This window comes from Calonectris borealis, chromosome 1, assembly GCF_964195595.1.
Source record: "Calonectris borealis chromosome 1, bCalBor7.hap1.2, whole genome shotgun sequence".
Classification (NCBI taxonomy): Eukaryota; Metazoa; Chordata; class Aves; order Procellariiformes; family Procellariidae; genus Calonectris; species Calonectris borealis.
Window position 1 is genome coordinate 137,187,907 of NC_134312.1, and position 19,779 is coordinate 137,207,685.

The 19,779-nt window shown below is 43.0% G+C and overlaps 1 protein-coding gene and 1 pseudogene across 1 annotated transcript; one reads left to right on the forward strand and one right to left on the reverse strand.

The window, feature by feature from the left end:
* Positions 1 to 468: 468 nt before the first annotated feature.
* On the reverse strand, positions 469 to 12,365 carry TLR7 (toll like receptor 7). Its single transcript, XM_075176221.1, has 3 exons — positions 12,293 to 12,365; positions 10,866 to 10,994; positions 469 to 7,590 (listed from the first exon to the last, which is right to left on the reverse strand). The coding sequence occupies exons 1-3, from the start codon at positions 12,293 to 12,295 to the stop codon at positions 4,450 to 4,452; spliced, it is 3,273 nt and encodes a 1,090-aa protein (XP_075032322.1). The 5' UTR covers positions 12,296 to 12,365; the 3' UTR covers positions 469 to 4,449.
* A 5,111-nt stretch (positions 12,366 to 17,476) lies between these two features.
* LOC142094281 (toll-like receptor 7) lies at positions 17,477 to 18,313 on the forward strand (annotated as a pseudogene).
* The last annotated feature ends 1,466 nt before the right edge of the window (positions 18,314 to 19,779 follow it).

Below are 19,779 nucleotides of genomic sequence, written 5' to 3' on the forward strand. Positions count from 1 at the left end.
ATGCAGATACTTTCAGAACAAGACTGAGAAAATGAAAAGGCAGGGGTTATTCAGAAGACAAAAAATACGGTCATTGTTTCAGAGGGCCTATTGCCCCAAAATGTGACCTACTACAGACCAAGGGCTCCTGATCTTCACAGAGTTTTTTTAAAGACGCTGTTATGAAGTTCCTTTACAGGATATCATGTTTGCTACATAGCACCCCAACTTTATTGCACAACAAGGGCCTAAGCAAGCTAATGTTGAAATTAGACCTGCTCTGACCTCCAGAGGTCCCTTCTAACATAAATTATTCTCACGGGGGACACCTGCAAGTTCCTCATATCTCAGTTCTTAAAAATAGGGAGATCAAAGAGACAAAAGAGGATTTTATATGCATATAAACCTATGCTGTAAGTAAGGATGTTTCTTGCCAGTTTTCATTGATTCTTATTCTTGTGCCACAATAATGATTGTAATGTAAACAGCATATTTTTCTGCCAATTCCACAAGAAATGTAAAAACTCGATAAATTCGCCAATATTGCTCTTCCTTTCTCTTCTTTCTCTTTCTTCCACTCCATATGTGCTCTTTCCAGGCCACGTAGACTACATACCAAGCCTAGCCATTGTCTGGTACAATTTCTGTAAGCAAACAGCAACTGATGAAGAACAGCTTCGGTCATCACAGTTGGTGTTGATAGTACTTCAGATATTTTGATGTCCACATGACACGATTATTCAAGACCAACTTGCCACTGATTGCACAGGTAAGCCTGGAGCAGCAGCCACCTCGCCTAACTGAAAGTATCAGCAGTGCAGACACCTATATCTGAGCTGGTCACCATGGGAACTCTTTACAGCTAATGGAGAGGAAACCTACTTTGAGGTTGCAAGTACTTTGACCCATCTTAAACCTCTGCGTTAGGATGAGATAAGTGATATTCATAAGATGTCTCTAGCATCTCATCTCTGAAGGGAGAATGACACATAATCCTGTTAATGCAGCTACATTTAGGTTAGCTGAATGCCCTTACTTCCTCCTCCTCATTGACCTCACATCAGATCATAAGCTATACAATTGTGAAACCCTGAGATATAGAAATCTCAGGACTCTTCAGTGTTTTGTAAATTCAGCAAGCTCCAAGGTTAATATCCTCATACAGTTAAAGCAATAAATTCTTAGTTTGAATCTGTCAAATAACTCCTACTTTTTTGGTGGTGCTCCATTATAAAAAAAGATTCCAGGAGGAATGGAGGGCATGCCTTAAGGCATTTCTTGGCTATAAACCTGACTAATCTAAATTCAAGTTGTTTTTCCTGTTCAAGAAAGACTTAGATTGAGCTTGTGCTCACCAATGAAATGCTCTTAGCTACTATGTATGAAACGACCAAAAAAAAGCCTCAAACCCAGTTGTTCTATGAGTACAGCGGCGATCTTCAGTCTGCAAAACACACATGGTGCAGGACAGTATGTGGCCCCCTTCTGGCATACCCTGAAGCATTCAGAGAGAAGGATGTAGGCCTACCTCAGCTAATTGGGCTGATACCTCCTCCCTGAAGCGTGGTAACTACCCAGGGGTGTCACAGGACACAGAAACAGGGGGAGGAGGGGGATAGAAATTGTCTTCTTTAGCTAAAAAAAGAAAACCTGCTGTTTCAGTCTTCCTTGACCTCTCCTTATTCCTCTGGCTGTGTTTTTTGCAGGGCAAGGGTGCAGGTATCAAGAAGGGTTTTGTCACATGAAAACTGCTGCGGGCTCTTTCCGGGCGACTCAGGCGCTAGCCGAGAGCGCTGGCCCCGGCAGTGGGCAGTGCCGTGCCAGCAGATCATGCGTTTCCCATTGCAGACCACAGCACCATTCACTGTCTCTCTTGGATACTCACAAAAGTGTTGGTGCAGCATCCCTGGCCTCTCTGCAGTCTTGCGCTGCAGCATGCATAAGCCCCTCGCCATACCGTAAGTTCGGACTTTTATATATATACGCATTGCTACTCACGTCATACCTACCCTTTGGATGCTTCTCAATAAAAGAGGAGAAAATACTTCTCCCCTCAACCTCAGAAAGGCCAGGTGAGGTGACCTTATGGCCCTGGCCCTAATTAACTAGGCTGAGAAAGAGGATCTGCTCCAGGTAGAAATGATGTGGGGAGGCAGAGGAAGATGGTGTGGGAGTAGCTGAGGAGCAGAAGTTCCTGTTTCAAGCAATACCTTATGAAGAGAGTAATTTTGCAGCTCATGTTATCTTATTTAGGGATACAGATTGTTTAGGCTTGCAAACAGAACCATCAGAAAGATACATTATTAAAATACAATCATGAAACTCCCATTTTTTCAACCAGGCCCTCCTCTTTTTCCTACTTCTGTTCTTAATCAATAAAAATGCTGTGACAAATTGGGAGGAAAAAGCCCTTGTTATCTGTAATATTATTATATGAAGCTTGGTTTTCTCGTTTGTGTTTGTGTTCTTGTCTGTCTGGTTGCCTACAATTAGGTGAAAAAGGGGCTATTTAAAGAAAGCAGAACAGGTAGGTGAGGAAATGTAGGAGGCAGCTGAAATAAGCAGGTTCAAAGCAGCTAAGAGTGTTGGTTCCTTGTCTGCCAGAGCGGTCCTCGAGACTCCTTGCCAGAAAAGAAAAAGGGCTTTGAGAGAGAGGGGAGAAGCTGCCCGGACTGTGCTGCAGACAGGAGCGCCCAGCAAGGGGAGACCACGCTGCTTCTTCTGAAACAGAGATCATCACAGCGAGCAGGGAGCCCACACACAACCCATGCTATGCACAGAGGTTTAGGCTGCCATTACAAAAGGCTTCAGCTGAAATACTGTCACATGTTTGACGAGGCTGTGCTGTGAACCGGAGCGGGGAACAGACCCAAGTGTTTATGTTTCTGAGCAGTGTTTCTTCCCTTTTTCAGGATGTCTCTAAAGTCAGACCCGTTCCCAGCTCAGCTTTTTAGTGGTGCCCCAGCAGCTGCTGTGGGAGAGGGACCTGCCTGGGGAACAAGGAGGTGAAGGAGGGCTGGAGGCTGCTCTGGAGCACCACAGCACTAAAGAAAGAGTGGGATGGATGCTTTCCTGTATGAGTTGGTTTTACATGTTTTGCACTTCGAGTGACTGGAGAAAGTCTGGGCAGGCGGAGGCAAGTCAGTCACTTTAGCATGTCCTCAGGCCTCAGCCCTGGCTGGACCTGCTAACACCATCCCAGCTGATATACAAAGGGTTGTAACACAGCACCTGGGTGGAAACGGGGAAGGCGAGCTCCTAAAGCTGACAGCACAACACTGGAGAGGAGCCCTGAGTCCTCGGGGAGAAGCCAGCTCAGCCAGCAGCCAGGGAGGCAAGTGAAAGGCAAAGTGAAGAGGTTACTTGGAAATTATCAGTAATTGCCTCTTAACTTCTGTCATGCCCTAGTTTAGCTGTCTTTTCCTCCGTTCTTTCTACTTCTTCCACTTTCTCTTTTTTCTTTTTACCTTCCTTTCTTTGTCTCTTCCCACTTCCTCTTTGTTTTACTTGATTTTCTCCATTTGCCTTGTGCCTCTCCCTCAGCCTATCTGCTGTGCTGCTCCCCCTCCTCGCTCCCACGCAGCACCTCCATGCACAGGGACTCCCTTTGTCTTGTAACTCCTTCTCACCCACAACCTGCAAAGCCTTCTGAATTTGTTTCTCGCATACCTTCCCATTTTAGCCCATACACGTTCTTCAAATTCTCTTCAGATTTATGAGCTTTTTGACAATGCAACAGCGGGAGAGCTCCCATACCGCACCCAAGCCCCTGACAGTCGTCCCACCAGAACTTCCTTTCCCCAGCGACTAGGGCTGTTGCCCACTCAGACAGAAGTGGTAGGCTCAGCAGCTGTAAGCCCAAGATTAAAAGACAATCATTCTTAGATTTTCCCGACTCTTAAAATCGAAACATGAGCTTTGCTTAGGGTATTTTCTGAGACAAATGTGTCGGCAAATGCTTTTCTTGCTTTTCATAAACACACCAAATACAGAAACTCTAATTTTCTAATAAAATCACATTTACTCCAACAGTGATCTGAACAGCAGCAACTTTAGGCACTGCCAAACTCCTCCCGGCAGTCTGTGTACTAGAGTAAGCTGAGCCAGTGTCTCACCCACACTTGACCCAACCACAGGAGACGCTGGAGGCCTCCAGTGAACTGAAAGCTGGAAGTAGTGATTCTGTTCTAAACCAGGGATTTCCAGTGGGTAGTGCATCTTCTCTTGCTGTGCAGCAATCAATGCCAAGCAAGGTGCATGTCAGCTAAACATCTGTCCTGGCAACAGTTTCTGTTCAATCTTGTTATAGCAAAACAAGTGAACTATCAGCTTTGGGACGAATTGTGCATTTCATTTGGGGTACAATATCACAATTACATTTATCCTCCATGCTTCAACAGTTTCTCCAAATGAAGTTTAGGATCTTTTGCTCACCGTGCATCATAACAATATTTACAGGGAAGGGCAGAGCTAAACCGTTTCTTGGAGTAGCTTGTTGTAAGCCACGGTATTGCTCGTAGCTATTGCATTTTTCAGGCACTGCCAGAAGTAAGGCTGAGATCGAGGGTTAGTTGGCCACTCCAAGACAGAACTTTTGCACAGCCGCTTCCTCAGCTGGACATACCGGGACTTCTGCAGAACCTTCTCAAGAAATATCAAGATAATGACATCCATTTTTTCATCCAGAAGCCGCTGGTGGGCCATGTAAAATGTTGTCTTGAACCTGCCGCTTTTAATATACTTGTTGGTGAGCACAAATATGGTCTTTTTGCTCAGCTGAATGCTCTGGGAAAGGTTGTCAAAGACTGGCTGCCCTGGGAGCCAGTCCCTTTCTTCCAGGCATAAATTGAACTGTCTGGCTTTTTGATCTTCCAGCCTTTCGACCAGTTCTGTCAGCACCCACTCATTCACAGCTGCATCTTCATTGTCATAGGCAATAAACGCATCGTAGCAAGCATCTGGTAAAGATAAACGCCGATAGCCCTTCAATTTGGCAGTGCAGTAATGGTAACTATACCACACATCCCAGAAATAGAGATGGCTCGTCACTGTGAACACCATAAAGCCTAGGACAGTTGTAGCTGACAGAGCATACAGGATCAAATATGAGGTGTCCAGCTCACAGGTATACAGATCCAAGAAAACCACACTCCTTCCTTTATGTGCCCCTGGGCCAGCACAAGTCACGTCTGTAGCCAGAAGGGGAATAGTCACTTGAGTCTGATTGATCCACCAAACAAACCACACTGCATCACAATTGCACTTGAAAGGATTGCCATGCAAAAGCAGCATCCTCAGGTTGTTAATGACATTTTCAGGGAAGCTAGATTTCTTAATTATTTGGATCTTGTTTGAGCTGAGGTCCAAGTATTTCAACGTAAAAGCGCCTCTGAGAAAATGTTTGGTTAGCCTTTGAATTTGATTGTTTCGGAGCATGAGGTTTTGGAGCGTTGAAGAGCAATTGGACAGTTCTCGGGGAACAGTACTCAAAAGGTTATTGCTGAGGTCCAGCGTTACTAGTTTCTTCAGGTAGTGGAGCTTTCCCCAGCAGAATTTCTTTATCCTGTTGTTGGTTAAGTTGAGGATCTTGAGTTCCGGAGGCATAGCTTCAAAAACACCATTAGGCAAAAAACTGAGCGAGTTGAAGGAAATATCCAGTTGTTCGAGGCTGGTCAGATTCTTGAAGAATGACAAGTATTTAGCATTCCCATCCCTCCATAAAACATCTAAATGATTTCCTCTGAATTCTAAAATTTGAAGAGACTGGCTTTCCATTCCTGTGTTAATAGAGGTAGAAATCTCATTCTCATTCATCATCAGCTTCTTCAGATGGGCCAAGTTTTTCATAAAACTAAGCACATGAGTAACACCTTCTGCCAGAAAATAATGTTTGTTATTGCTCAGGTCTAGAATTTCTAAAAGTTTTAGCTCTTTGAAAGCAGTTGAGTATAGCAAGTCAATCCTGTTGTCAGAAAAATCCAGATATTTCAATCCAGACAAGTAATAGAATTCACTTCCATTTAAAGTTTGACTTATTGCATTACCTGACAAGTTGAGGCATCTGAGGGAACTAAGACCACGGAAGTCTGAGGGGTTAACAAAAAATATGTTGTTTCTGCTTAAATCCAGAGTTTTGCCATATTTCAGGCAATCTTCCTTAACTGAAGATTGGTAGGAAGCAGCCTCTTTGTCTTTGGACCTGCAACTTCGCCCGTACTCATCATACCTGAAATAATGCATCTCTTGTAATACTTGCCTGTTGTGTTGCTCTGCTGAAATCCTAGGATTAGAGCAAAATCCATAAAAGTTGCTTTCACCTGAAGAAGGAGAAATTTTATTCACTGAGAGGTCTATGAATCTAAGAGCTGGGAATTTTTTGAACACTCTCAGGTCAGCAACTTTAATAAAATTAGTCCCAAGATCCAACACTGTTAGATTTCTAAGGCCGAGCAATGGATCTAGATTTCCTTCTCTCAGTTCTTTAAAGACATAACCCCTGAGCCTCAGGGTTTCCAGGTTAGAGAGGGAGGAAAATGTCTTAGACAGGTTCAAGGACGGAGAATACATCTTTAGTTCAAAATTAAAGGACAAATCAAGCTCTACAAGGCTGGGGATAAACTTCAAAAACTGAGCATCTCCAATCTCCTTTATGAGGAAATTTTGGGAGAGGTCAAGCTCTTGGAGATTCCTGATGTTTTTAAACCAGCTGCTGGGTATGCTCTGAAGAGAGTTACTGTGAAGTCGCAAAATTCTTAAATTTTTCAAGGAATAAAAAGCATTTGAATGTATCTCAATTGTGCTCTTGGGGCAGGGAATACAAGGATATGGGGCATTATAGCAACGTGGGCAATTACCACTTAGATCAAGAATTTCTAGATTGTAAAGGGCACTTAAATCATGTTCTTGAATCACTTGAATCATGTTATTATAAATATACAATTCCTTTAAAGTAGAAGACAAATTGGGTGGAATATGAGTTAAGTTGTTAGACTTCAGGGATAGTATTGTTAATTTTTTCAGCTCCAGAAAGGCTGTTTTTTCAATTTCAAATGAAACATTGCATGGATTGCGGTAGTAACAGTTCTGTCCCAGAAACAATACTTCTATGTTTCCTAGCTCTGACAAATTGGCTTTTTGGATAGAAGAGATACTGTTTGCTTCCAGGCTCAGCAGACTTAAAGTAGTAGGAAGACCTTGGGGTATTTCCAGCAGCTGGTTTGCATCCAAATACAATGACTTCAATCTTGTCAGGGCAGCAAAACTGCCGTTCTCAATATTTGGTCTCCTGGTGCACACATGATCTTTGGGCCCCATTCTGACAGGCACACAGTTGCATCTGAAGTCAATCTCCACGAGGTTTTCAAGATGAGCAAAGGATGTTGGATAGATATGGGGGATGTGGTTAATACTGAGGGTAAGGTTGGTAGCGTTTGCAGGGATCCCTCTGGGGACTTCCATGAGACGCCGATCGGTGCAGTCCACTGTCACAGTACCTTCAGAGGCTTTAACATCACAGGGTAAACTTTTGGGAAACCAAGCTCCTGACAGCAGCGTCGGAAATAAGAAGAGCAAGACAAACGGCAATGCATTTGACATCTTTGCACGAGGTATCTGAAAATAAGGAAACAGGGAGGTATTAGTTTAATGCAATGAGAACACGTCATAGGACATCAGATCAAGCACGTACTGGGTCAGACCAAATATACAGCTAACCTGGGGTCCTGTCTCTCACACTGGCTAGAAGTGGATGTGCAGGTAGGATTGTAACTTTGGGGAAGGCCTATGTTGGTATTTCCTCAAATGCTGTCTTTACTTTCTTATCACTAAGCATTGTAGTGTTAAGATAAATATCACTCTCTAAATAATGAATCATTAAAAAAAATCTGCTGAAAAAATGACAAGGCAGGTGATTAAAGGCTACGTCTCTGAGAATTTTCTTTTTATAAGAGGAAACAAGTGGTGTTAGACATCCTGCAGATTGCCATTGTATAATAGCGTAAATGAGCAAGGTTAATTTTTCAAAGCATATGAAAGATAGAGAAAAATCCATAGTCGCTTAAAAGCTGGTGTAAATTTTCAAAACCACACTGACTAACAGGTGAGTGCCTAATTCAAATTTCACATTATCATAAGGATTCTTAGAATCATAGAATATAATCACAGAATCATTAAGGTTGGAAAAGACCTCTAAGATCATTGAGTCCAACTGTCAACCCAACACCACCATGCCCACTAAACCATGTCCCTAAGCACCACATCTACACGTCTTTCAAATACCTCCAGGGATGGGGACTCAACCACTTCCCTGGGCAGCCTGCTCCAATGCTTGACAACCCTTTCGGTGAAGAAATTTTTCCTAATATCCAATCTAAACCTCCCTTGGTGCAACTTGAGGCCATCCCTCTCGTCCTATCGCTAGTTACTTGGGAGAAGAGACCAACACCCACCTCACTACAACCTCCTTTCAGGTAGCTGTAGAGGACGATGAGGTCTCTCCTCAGCTTCCTCTTCTCCAGACTAAATAACCCCAGTTCCCTCAGCCGCTCCTCATAAGGCTTGTGCTCCAGGCCCTTCACCAGCTTCGTTGCCCTTCTCTGGACACGCTCCAGCACCTCCATGTCCTTCTTGTGGTGAGGGGCCCAAAACTGAACACAGGATTCGAGGTGCGGCCTCACCAGTGCCGAGTACAGGGGCACGATCACCTCCCTGCTCCTGCTGGCCACACGATTTCTGATACAGGCCAGGATGCCTTTGGCCTTCTTGGCCACAGCACACTGCCGGCTCATGTTCATTTTCATAAGGATTCTTCCTCTAGTAGGTGTTAGAATGGATGTATGGTTGACCTAAACCAGTCAATGGCTATACTTCCATATGATTTAATACCAGTTTGCATTTTCTGTCCAATAAGGACAGAGGGCCAAGAGGGCACTCTATCAATGCGAAGTGTAAAAATGAAAATCAAAGACAGGTTTAAGATTGAACATGTCCCATAAAAGGCTAATAATCAGTAAATAATGAGAGCCAAAATCCTACAGGTATTTAAAGAACCTTCCAAAACACGCTCTCTGTCTGTCAAGTCTTTGTGGTCTTGCCTACTTTGTAGATATTTGTGTATTATGAGAAGACCAATAAGCTTTTCATATTTCACAACATACTAGTTACTTCCTCAGCAGGAGTTAATGTCAAAGAAAGCCTGTCCTTCTGGCCAGAGGCAGCCAGCCAAGCTGGCTGCCAGGCTTGGCTTGCCTAGCACAGGCAGAGGGGCCATGACAATTTTGCTGCCTTGCACAGCTTCTTAACTGCCTGTGTCTGATGTTGGTCAAGAGATTTAAAGACAATAAAACCCACAATAATCAACATCATCATTTTTCCCTGGAAGACTCAGTGTTGAAGGCTTGGAGATGCTCTTAAACAACCAGGATTGGTTATGCATGGAATAATATTGACTACATGTGAATACCCAGTTAAGCAGCTGAAAATCAGATTATTAGGTAAAGTGTTCAAGATATCTGGAATTTTTTTTCTCTTTGGCTGGGACACAAGAACGTATAAAGACCCGCTCAAACAGTATGTGAAAACCCTGTTGAGTGTTGCCTAAGATATGCCTTGCAGGTGACTCAGACTTGGAGATTAATTGAGGCTTCCTGTTGTATGTTCTCTTTACGTAGACCACTGTGTCCCCTGTAAAGCTTTGTGTTTCTGCATTACCTTAGATATCTATGCTAAATCTACCTATGCATCTGTGTATCTGGAGGAGTGCTTTAGTGACTAGCAGGGCAGCAAATGTGAGAGGAGCCAGATCAAGTCTCACACAGCACCGCATTCGGCTATCTAGATTCAACAGCCAAATGGAGTCACTGTGTGGATTCGTTCATTCAGCTTTCGAATACAAAGTCTCAGTATGGAAGGAAAAATGTAAAAGTCCACTGCAGATATTGAATTCAGTGCAACCTGGTCCTATACTACACTACAGCCTTTCCTCTACCGTGATTTCCTTTCCCATTGCCAGGAAGTGCTATGGCGCTTTCTTCTTTTCAGCAGATCCACAGAAAAAAGGCAATGTAGTTAAATATCACAGCTGGTAGCCATGACTATCATTCATACAATTACTCAGGGAAAGCTAACCTGGACTAACCAGGTCATGCCTGTGAATTCACATTTCATTATTTTCAACTCTTGCAAAGTCATTTGCTAAGAATCAAAATAACCTCCATTTGGTTTGTAGCAGTTCACTTTGGAAACTCACCCAGAGAGAGGCCACTGAGTAAGACAGTTCACCAGTGTCTTCAGTACAGCCTAACCAATCAACTTTAGAGGATGATTAACTTTTCTGATTCCCTGACGTAGACAAGCACTTGGATGAAAATGATGAATAATAATAATCAGAGTAAGTGGGGAGCCAATTTGGAAAAGGTAAAATGCATTCATTTCATCCCACCATCCTAGATTTTTTTTTAGAACTCTTTTCCTCCACTAATGTGGGCAGGGATGTGGGAGGGAGAAGGAAAGGCTCTACTATTGGTATTAATTACATGGAAAACTGAAGGTCTTTCTTTGAATGAAAAGGGACATTGCCAAAGAAAAATCTGGATATGTTCTTGTAAATATTTTGCCTTCCTTCTTTTCCAAGGGACACACTACATTATGCATGTAAAAGACTTTATTAAGCTAATGAAAAACCAAAGAGTGCCTATCCTAACTGAATGGCCCATGGTGCCCCAGCTCCTGCCTACCTCCATCTCTTGCTTTACCAGACCAATGTACCCCAGGGCCAGGGTTGTGAGCCAAGGCAGGTGCCCATGGAGCACGGCAGAGAGGTGGCAGGGAAACCGCAGAGACTCTCTGCACTGCCGGACATGTCGCTCCATCACATGGATGCCATTTACCTTTATCCGTCGATGCATGCCACAGCAGACCGTGAAGTGCCGACCCTCGCCAGCCACGGACACGGTACCTGCAGCCACCGAGGGCAATACTGACAACCGCCGCAGATCAAACTCCAGCAGCCTGTCTTCCTTTAAAAGAAGGAAAGAAAACCACTGCTGCTAACCGGGGGTCAAACCACAGATTTGCTGCTCTTGAGGAAAAGTTAATTAGAATCAACCTTGAAAGATTTGCTAAGCCAAATTAAAACCCTCCGTCCAAGCACTAGAGTAGGACCTGGGCAAGGTGAGATTGCAGTCTAGACTGCCACAAACTTTCTACACGAACTCATACTTGGCCACTTCACTCAGGCACCTAATTTTAGGCACTTACCCAAGTTCCTCAAATCATTGCCATCAACCTGGGCTGCACTGACATTCAAGAGAGAGTGGGAGAGAAGAGAGAGAGGCCCCTCTGCAGGTGCTGCTCAGCTCTGAAGATGAAGGGAACTCTGCCTGACTACACACCAAACAGAGAATAACACTGCAGGTTTAGGTGCCTAAAATTAGGTGCAATGAATCTGGGCCTTAAAAGTCTTCATGAATATGTTTGTAGATGTCTTAAGAAGTCAAAAAATGCCTTTTGAGACGTTCGCAATGCTCAGATTTTGAACACTCATGTACTGCAGTATTTTTAGGAACCTAAGTGTTGTTGCAGAGCCAGCCTACTCCTACCATCGTTGTGCTTCATTTCTTTGTATGTCCTTCTGTTTCCTGATACCTTTTTAATGCATTAGCTGTTTTAACTGTAAACTACATTCTGGTGAAGTGTCTATTTGCTTGTGTAACACCTCGTGTCTGTTATAGTACCAGAACAAATAAAAAAGTTTGTTTTAATTAGAAGAAACAAGCAACACTGACTTGTGCAACGTCTTTGCAATGAGAAGCTAGTTTAAAAGTACAGCTAGGTATGCACGCGAACTGTCCTTGTCTTTGTGATCGACGCTTGGCTTTATAAAAAGTTCAAAAAGCACTAATCTGCTGATATTAACTAGCACAAACCCATAATGATTTAGGGTATTCTTCAAATATTCAGAAACAATACAGCTAGGTGTTTCTGAAGTAAGTTTTTTTGTAGGTGCTCCATATGTATTTTAAAAGGTGAAAGAGGGATAAAGGCTAGAAAAAAAAGAACACCTCAGAAGTTATAGCAATTAGAAAAGACACTATTATACGCTTTCTGTAGCACAGTAGTACAAATAAATGCTAGCCAGTTAGTATGAGCACAAATAAATGCTTCCCTTTCCTGTCATTATGTATTGCAGCTTATAACCACAACAGTAAATTGGAATATTTAGAAAGCAGAAAGGAAATTATGTGCTTGAAAGTCTTCCACAACAGTTCCAGTCAAAGAGGTCTAAGAGCAAATTTAAAATGAAAGTTTAACCTACCATTTTTCATGTGCTTCCAAGTCTGGCAAATTTGTTGATGGAGGAGACTGTAAATCAGAGCAGAAGAAAACAGCATAAAAGAGGTCCCCACTGGTTCAGCTCAGGTGCAGAGAGGAGTATAACATGACATAACTCACTCAAGACAACGCAGTAATCACTACTCTATCACTACTGTTCAGCTGGACTGCGACTTGAGAAATAATTAAATGTGAAACAACTGCTGCAACCTACTTCCTCAAACATTTGTACTTAAAATTAAAACAACAGTACCTCATTTACTCCTCCCCCCATAAAAATAACTGAGTACTCTTATTTTTTCCCTTTTAAACAAATTCTCACATTACTCATACATCCATGCGTTGTTGTGACAAAAGATTTTTTTCCTTTTGGTCTCATATGCTTCAATTTGCTCTCCTCTTTGCTACTTTTGAACATGCTTTTCATTTCAAACTGTGTATTTTACCTAGCTACAGTGTCATACATAAAGAACTATAATAAGACCTACTCCAAGAAGATGAATATCCGAGCCTCGGGGAACCCCAAAGGAGGGCAACTGCAAAATGCTTAGCGACAGAGCGTAAGATCAATCAGCTAGGAGACAAACGCGTTATGTAGGGGTAACATTCACTTCAGAAAACTAAGATTTGCAGAAGCTCAAGTTTCTTCTTTTCTCCCTCCTTTTTTAGCGTAAGCTGCACAAACAGAGAGACAGAAATTGTTAATTGACAATAACAATTTTTAGTTTTGGAGGTTTAGTCATTTTTGTTATTATTTGGGGTTTATTTCTGCTGCAAATACCTTCAAGAACAGAGACAAATCTCTTAAGCTGAATACTTTGTGGAAGAAATGTCTATTAAGTGAATGGGACTTTGGGGAAGGGAACCAAAAAAAAACAGGAAAAAAAGGATAGTAGTAACAGCATAGGAAACAGCATACAAAAAGGTGAAAACTGCGTGGGAGAGTGTAGAAGGGACCAAGTTAAGGATTACATGGACAGACTTAAGCTGGTGACAATCCAGCATTTCATGATGTCTGTTTGAGAGTTTCTTACTTAGAAGTTCCTATGCTTAGCAGGACAGACTAGTTCAACGGTTAGGATATTTATTAGGTCAGGGGTTTTTTTTATGTCTTCTTTCCCTACATATTTTTCTTTACATTTTAAGTAGCAGTTCATAATTTCTCTGACTGTGGTGGAGCTGAGAAACTCATTTCAGAACACTGGAATCTGAAGAATGAACAGGGAAAGAATTTGCAATCATACTTTAAAATTCCCTGGTTTTACTGGCTGAGTCCTAGAGACATAAACAAAACCAAGAAAGTGTACAGCATCATTACCATTTCAATCAAGGCTTAGGAAAGGGCTCGTTAATTCACTATAGGTTCAGGACTATATTGCTCACCTTTGTGCCTGATTATTAAAAGTAATGTAATAAAGTACAATTCCTCTGCTATTTACTGGTAACTGGATTTTTCTTTTCACGCACGATGCACTGAGGTTTTCATTGGGGGCTATTATAACTATATGCAGATGTCTCACCAAAATCCTGCTGCGTTCTTCAAGGCCATTCAACGCATTTTTGATAGGAGGAAAACCTTCATTGCAAACACCCTACACTAGCTATTGCACTCCGAATATTTCACAGATTGAATGTCACCAGAAGAGAAAGTTAGCTTCCACTCACCTTTTTGTAAAGCCAATGTACTTAATTAATTGTGACATAGTGCTTAAGAGAATGACTTGGCACAAGCTGGATTGTGAAAGTTGATTTCTTCAAGCACCTAACCATGTCCCTGGTATATGACACTGGAACATCGCTTAGACACGAGATGCTTAATGCCCACTCGCTTTGGTTGTAAGTAGGTTTTCTAAAGCACAGTGTCCAGTCCCCCAACCCTGTAACTTCTGACAGGTGCTCAGTGTCTTTGGAGATCTCCCTTGCAGTCTATACCTATAAACTTCAGAAATTTTAATGTCTGTTGCGACGCTTTGCCTTTTCTTTTGGACTAGGCTGATTTTATTTTTTTCTTAGGAACTCACTGTCACCCACCTAAGAGCACATGAGTTTCAATTCCCTGCAGAGTGAAACTGCAACTTTAGCTGAACACTAATAGAAACACAGAGTGCTTTTTTGCTTTTTTTTTAACCTATGGAATGTGGGAAGCAAAATACAGCAATATTTCTCTTCAAAAGGTGGATGTTAAATGCAGGGGAGCCCAGCAGTCCAGAACTTCAGAACTATAATTTGATTTTTAGAGGCACAGGGTGTCACTGATTTACTGATTTTAAAAGTTCCCTCGGACGTTGTGCAAAATCTCTTTTGGCTCCTGTGAAACGCAAAGTAACTGAAAGCAGGAAAGTACTTACTACTACACCACGTGCTAGGGGAGGACCCACTACTAACAACACATGTATTTTGCCACCTCTGTGAGCGAAGAATATAATTTAAAATAGAGCAGGAGTCTTTAATTGCCTTAATCCTTCACCTACAGGTTTGGTTTTCAGTTAGATTGAAATCAGACTGGTGAACATTACATTTTCCTTTTTTTTTTTCTTTCATCTTCAAATGAAATCTTACAGCAAGATGTTTTAGTTTATTTATAAAAATCAGGATTCTACTGTGTTTATCTTAAAGCTGGGTAGTTTTCTTAAAGTCTTCAAGTGTTGCAGTAATGTCTTTTCTCTAATGTGCTAACCCTCATACCGATAATTATGATAGCACCCCACGTATTCATGGTTAATATGATGTTTAGTGTAACATTGCATAATTTACCCAGGAAATTATCAAAGACATAAGTTAAGTTGCTCAATTTTTGAAATACATAAGTTGGCTATTCAAACTGATGTAGACAGATGTACGAAAAGAACCACAAAGAGAAATGGATAGCAAAATTGAGGAAATGATAATAAAATCACTTGCAGAAGCCTTAAGGGATGTAAAAATGTAGGATCCCTGCTGATAGCAGTTGCAGAAATGTGTTTGCAGGCACTAAAAATAAACAAAACAATAAACAGAAGACAATAGTAGAGAAGATTGGCCTACAAGAAGGGCAGAGGAAGCTCTCAGAAGTCTGGTGAGGAAGGAGACCTTCACAGATCTGCGCTAAGATCTTACCCAACTGCCTGGTGCACTGACATATGACTGAGGGAACCACTAGCACCACAGAAATAGACTTTCCTATTTCTGAAAGCTGAGGCTACCCCGGGCTACCCCAGGGTCAAGACTGACCATTTGGTGTTTACAACAGGTTAAAACTGTTTGCTGAAAGCAAAGGCACCTGGCATTCAAGGAATGCAATGGAATGGAATGGAATGGAATGGAATGGAATGGAATAGAATAGAATAGAATAGAATAGAATAGAATAGAATAGAATAGAATAGAATAGAATAGACTATTTCATTTGGAAGGGACCTATGACGATCATCTAGTTCAACTGCCTGACCACTTCAGGGCTGACCAAAAGTTAAAGCATGTTATTAAGGGCATTGTTCAAATGGCTTTTAAAAACTGACAGGCTTGGGAAATCAACCGCCTCTCTAGGAAGCCTGTTCCAGTGTTTGACCACCCTCTCGGTAAAGAAATGCTTCCTAATGTCCAGTCTAAACCTCCCCTGATGCAGCTTTGAACCATTCCCACACGTCCTGTCACTGGATCCCAGGGAGAAGAGCTCAGCACCTCCCTCTCCACTTCCCCTCCTCAGGAAGCTGTAGAGACCAATGAGGTCACCCCTGAGCCTCCTGTTCTCCAAACTAGACAAGCTCAAAGTCCTCAGCCACTCCTCCACCAAGTTGGGCGGGAGTGTTGATCTGCTCGAGGGTAGGAAGGCTCTGCAGAGGGACCTGGACAGGCTGGATCAATGGGCCGAGGCCAATTGCATGAGGTTCAACAAGGCCAAGTGCCGGCTCCTGCACTTCGGCCAAAACAACCCCAGGCAACGCTACAGGCTTGGGGAAGAGTGGCTGGAAAGCTGCCCAGAGGAAAAGGACCTGGGGGTGCTGGTTGACAGCCGGCTGAACATGAGCCGGCAGTGTGCCCAGGTGGCCAAGAAGGACAACGGCATCCTGGCCTGTATCAGCAATCGTGTGGCCAGCAGAAGCAGGGGGGTGATCGTGCCCCTGTACTCAGCACTGGTGAGGCCGCACCTCGAATCCTGTGTTCAGTTTTGGGCCCCTCACCACAAGAAGGACATGGAGGTGCTGGAGCGTGTCCAGAGAAGGGCAACGAAGCTGGTGAAGGGCCTGGAGCACAAGTCTTATGAGGAGCGGCTGAGGGAACTGGGACTGTTTAGCCTGGAGAAGAAGAGGCTGAGGGGAGACCTCATCGTCCTCTACAGCTACCTGAAAGGAGGTTGTAGCGAGGTGGAGGTCAGTCTCTTCTCCCAAGTAACTAGCATTAGGATGAGAGGGATGGCCTCAAGTTGCACCAAGGGAAGTTTAGATTGGATATTAGGAAAAATTTCTTCACCGAAAGGGTTGTCAAGCATTGGAGCAGGCTGCCCAGGGAAGTGGTTGAGTCCCCATCCCTGGAGGTATTTGAAAGACGTGTAGATGTGGTGCTTAGGGACATGGTTTAGTGGGCATGGTGGTGTTGGGTTGACAGTTGGACTCAATGATCTTAGAGGTCTTTTCCAACCTTAATGATTCTGTGATTATATTCTATGATTCTAAGAATCCTTATGATAATGTGAAATTTGAATTAGGCACTCACCTGTTAGTCAGTGTGGTTTTGAAAATTTACACCAGCTTTTAAGCGACTATGGATTTTTCTCTATCTTTCATATGCTTTGAAAAATTAACCTTGCTCATTTACGCTATTATACAATGGCAATCTGCAGGATGTCTAACACCACTTGTTTCCTCTTATAAAAAGAAAATTCTCAGAGACGTAGCCTTTAATCACCTGCCTTGTCATTTTTTCAGCAGATTTTTTTTAATGATTCATTATTTAGAGAGTGATATTTATCTTAACACTACAATGCTTAGTGATAAGAAAGTAAAGACAGCATTTGAGGAAATACCAACATAGGCCTTCCCCAAAGTTACAATCCTACCTGCACATCCACTTCTAGCCAGTGTGAGAGACAGGACCCCAGGTTAGCTGTATATTTGGTCTGACCCAGTACGTGCTTGATCTGATGTCCTATGACGTGTTCTCATTGCATTAAACTAATACCTCCCTGTTTCCTTATTTTCAGATACCTCGTGCAAAGATGTCAAATGCATTGCCGTTTGTCTTGCTCTTCTTATTTCCGACGCTGCTGTCAGGAGCTTGGTTTCCCAAAAGTTTACCCTGTGATGTTAAAGCCTCTGAAGGTACTGTGACAGTGGACTGCACCGATCGGCGTCTCATGGAAGTCCCCAGAGGGATCCCTGCAAACGCTACCAACCTTACCCTCAGTATTAACCACATCCCCCATATCTATCCAACATCCTTTGCTCATCTTGAAAACCTCGTGGAGATTCACTGATCTGATCTGATTGTCTTCAGATGCAACTGTGTGCCTGAATGGGGCCCAAAGATCATGTGTGCACCAGGAGACCAAAGATTGAGAACGGCAGTTTTGTTGCCCTGACAAGATTGAAGTCATTGTATTTGGATGCAAACCAGCTGCTGGAAATACCCCAGGGCCTTCCTACTACTTTAAGTCTGCTGAGCCTGGAAGCAAACAGTATCTTTTCTATCCAAAAAGCCAATTTGTCAGAGCTAGGAAACAGAAGTATTGTTTCTGGGACAGAACTGTTACTACCGCAATCCATGCAATGTTTCATTTGAAATTGAAAAAACAGCCTTTCTGGAGCTGAAAAAGGAGGCTGAGGGGAGACCTTATCACTTTCTACAACTACCTGAAAGGAGGTTGTAGCGAGGTAGGTGTCGGTCTCTTTTCCCAAGTGACAAGGGATAGGATGAGAGGAAAGCTTACTCCTGAACCCAGTTACTTGCTCTCTTCAATGTCTTTTGTTCCCTTTCCCCTCCTTTACCTTTTCTTACAAGTACAGCACAACACGGGCCTGGAGAAGAATGAGATGAGTGTCCATAATCACACCTCGTTTCTCACTCACGACAACCGTACTGGGTTTGGCTGGGATGGAGTTCATTTTCTCCATTGCAGCCCCCACGGTGCTCTGTTTTAGACTGGTGACCAAACCAGTGTTGATAACATACCAGTGTTATGGCTACCGGGGAACTTGCAACAACACTTCTCACATTGCCCCCCCTCACGGGACCAGGCTGGGGGTGGGCAAGAGGATGTGACAGGACACAGCCAGGACAGCAGACCCCAACTGACCAAAGGTATATGGAGACCTGTGCCATATGGTGCCATGCCCAGCAATAAAACTTGGTGGGGAGCAGTTTTGCCAAAACAGCCATCATTCAGAGGCTGGCTGGGCATCAGTCTGATGGTGGGAGGTGGTGAGTGATTGCTTTTCCACCATTTGCTTTTTTTTTTCCCCCCCTTCAATTTATTAATCTGTCTTTATCTCCACCCACGAGCTGCTCTCACTTCTGCCGTCCCAATTCTCTCCCCAACCCGAATGGCTGGGCCAGGGTCAGCCACCACACAACACGCCACAGACCGCCAGCATCGGCAATAGACGCCTGACGATCAACACAGAGAGGCACTTGCGCAGTGAAAATGCGCTCAGGTTTCGCTCCTGGTAGTCCACTGCCTCAGCAACAGGCTCTGAGCTTTGGACATTTAAAAACCCTAGAACCCATGGCAAGAGTTTCCAGAAAGGCTCTAAATTTCAAATACTCTTACTAAGAAAGGCAAAAATTTGTACTTCCACTAGAGCAGTAGAACGAGTCAAAATAAGGTTTGTAGACAAGCATGAACTAAAACCTCTAAATTCCACTATGTAACGCAGTGTTTTTTCCTTTATGTCAAAATAATGCTGCTGAGAGAAGAGAGTTTCCACCAGGCTGAACTGTCACCTGATCTTCAGACCAGAATCCCAGAACAGGCCAGGGAGCATAGAGCATTAAACACCAAACATCTCACAATTTTCTGTTTCCATGCCTTTTCATTTTGTCAAAATGGATGAGGTTTTCACAGAGCTGTTGGAATTCACCTAGAACTCTTCATAAGCATTTCAAGTGCGCAAAATGCAACAGACACAGTAAGCTTAATTCTGTTTTTTCCTTCTGCTCTTTCCCCCATCCCATTCTGTTAAATACAGTTGAGCGGGTTTACTTACAACAATCTGAAGAAATAAGAACTTCAACTGTTCATAAAGTGTTAACTCAAACTCCCAATGAAATTTAAATATTGTGTCCCTTCTGTCAGACCATAAAAAGAAGAAGGATGATCTTATTATAAAGATAGTGTACCAGTCTGGTGTGATTAACAGTACATCCTTACGTCCAAGGCAGCTGGAGCATGATTTATGAGCAAGGTTTGCGTGAGAATCAATGCCTACATTCTTTCCTATTTGACCTGAGCAGGGCATGGTCTCCAAAAAATAGGATCAAAAAGAATAAAAACACAAG

Bases quoted from the DNA above. Each gene is read 5' to 3' on its own strand.
- TLR7 (XM_075176221.1), bottom strand. The intron at 7,591-10,865 runs GTAAATGGCATC...CCTTATTTTCAG, and splicing joins GCATGCATCGACGGATAAAG to ATACCTCGTGCAAAGATGTC.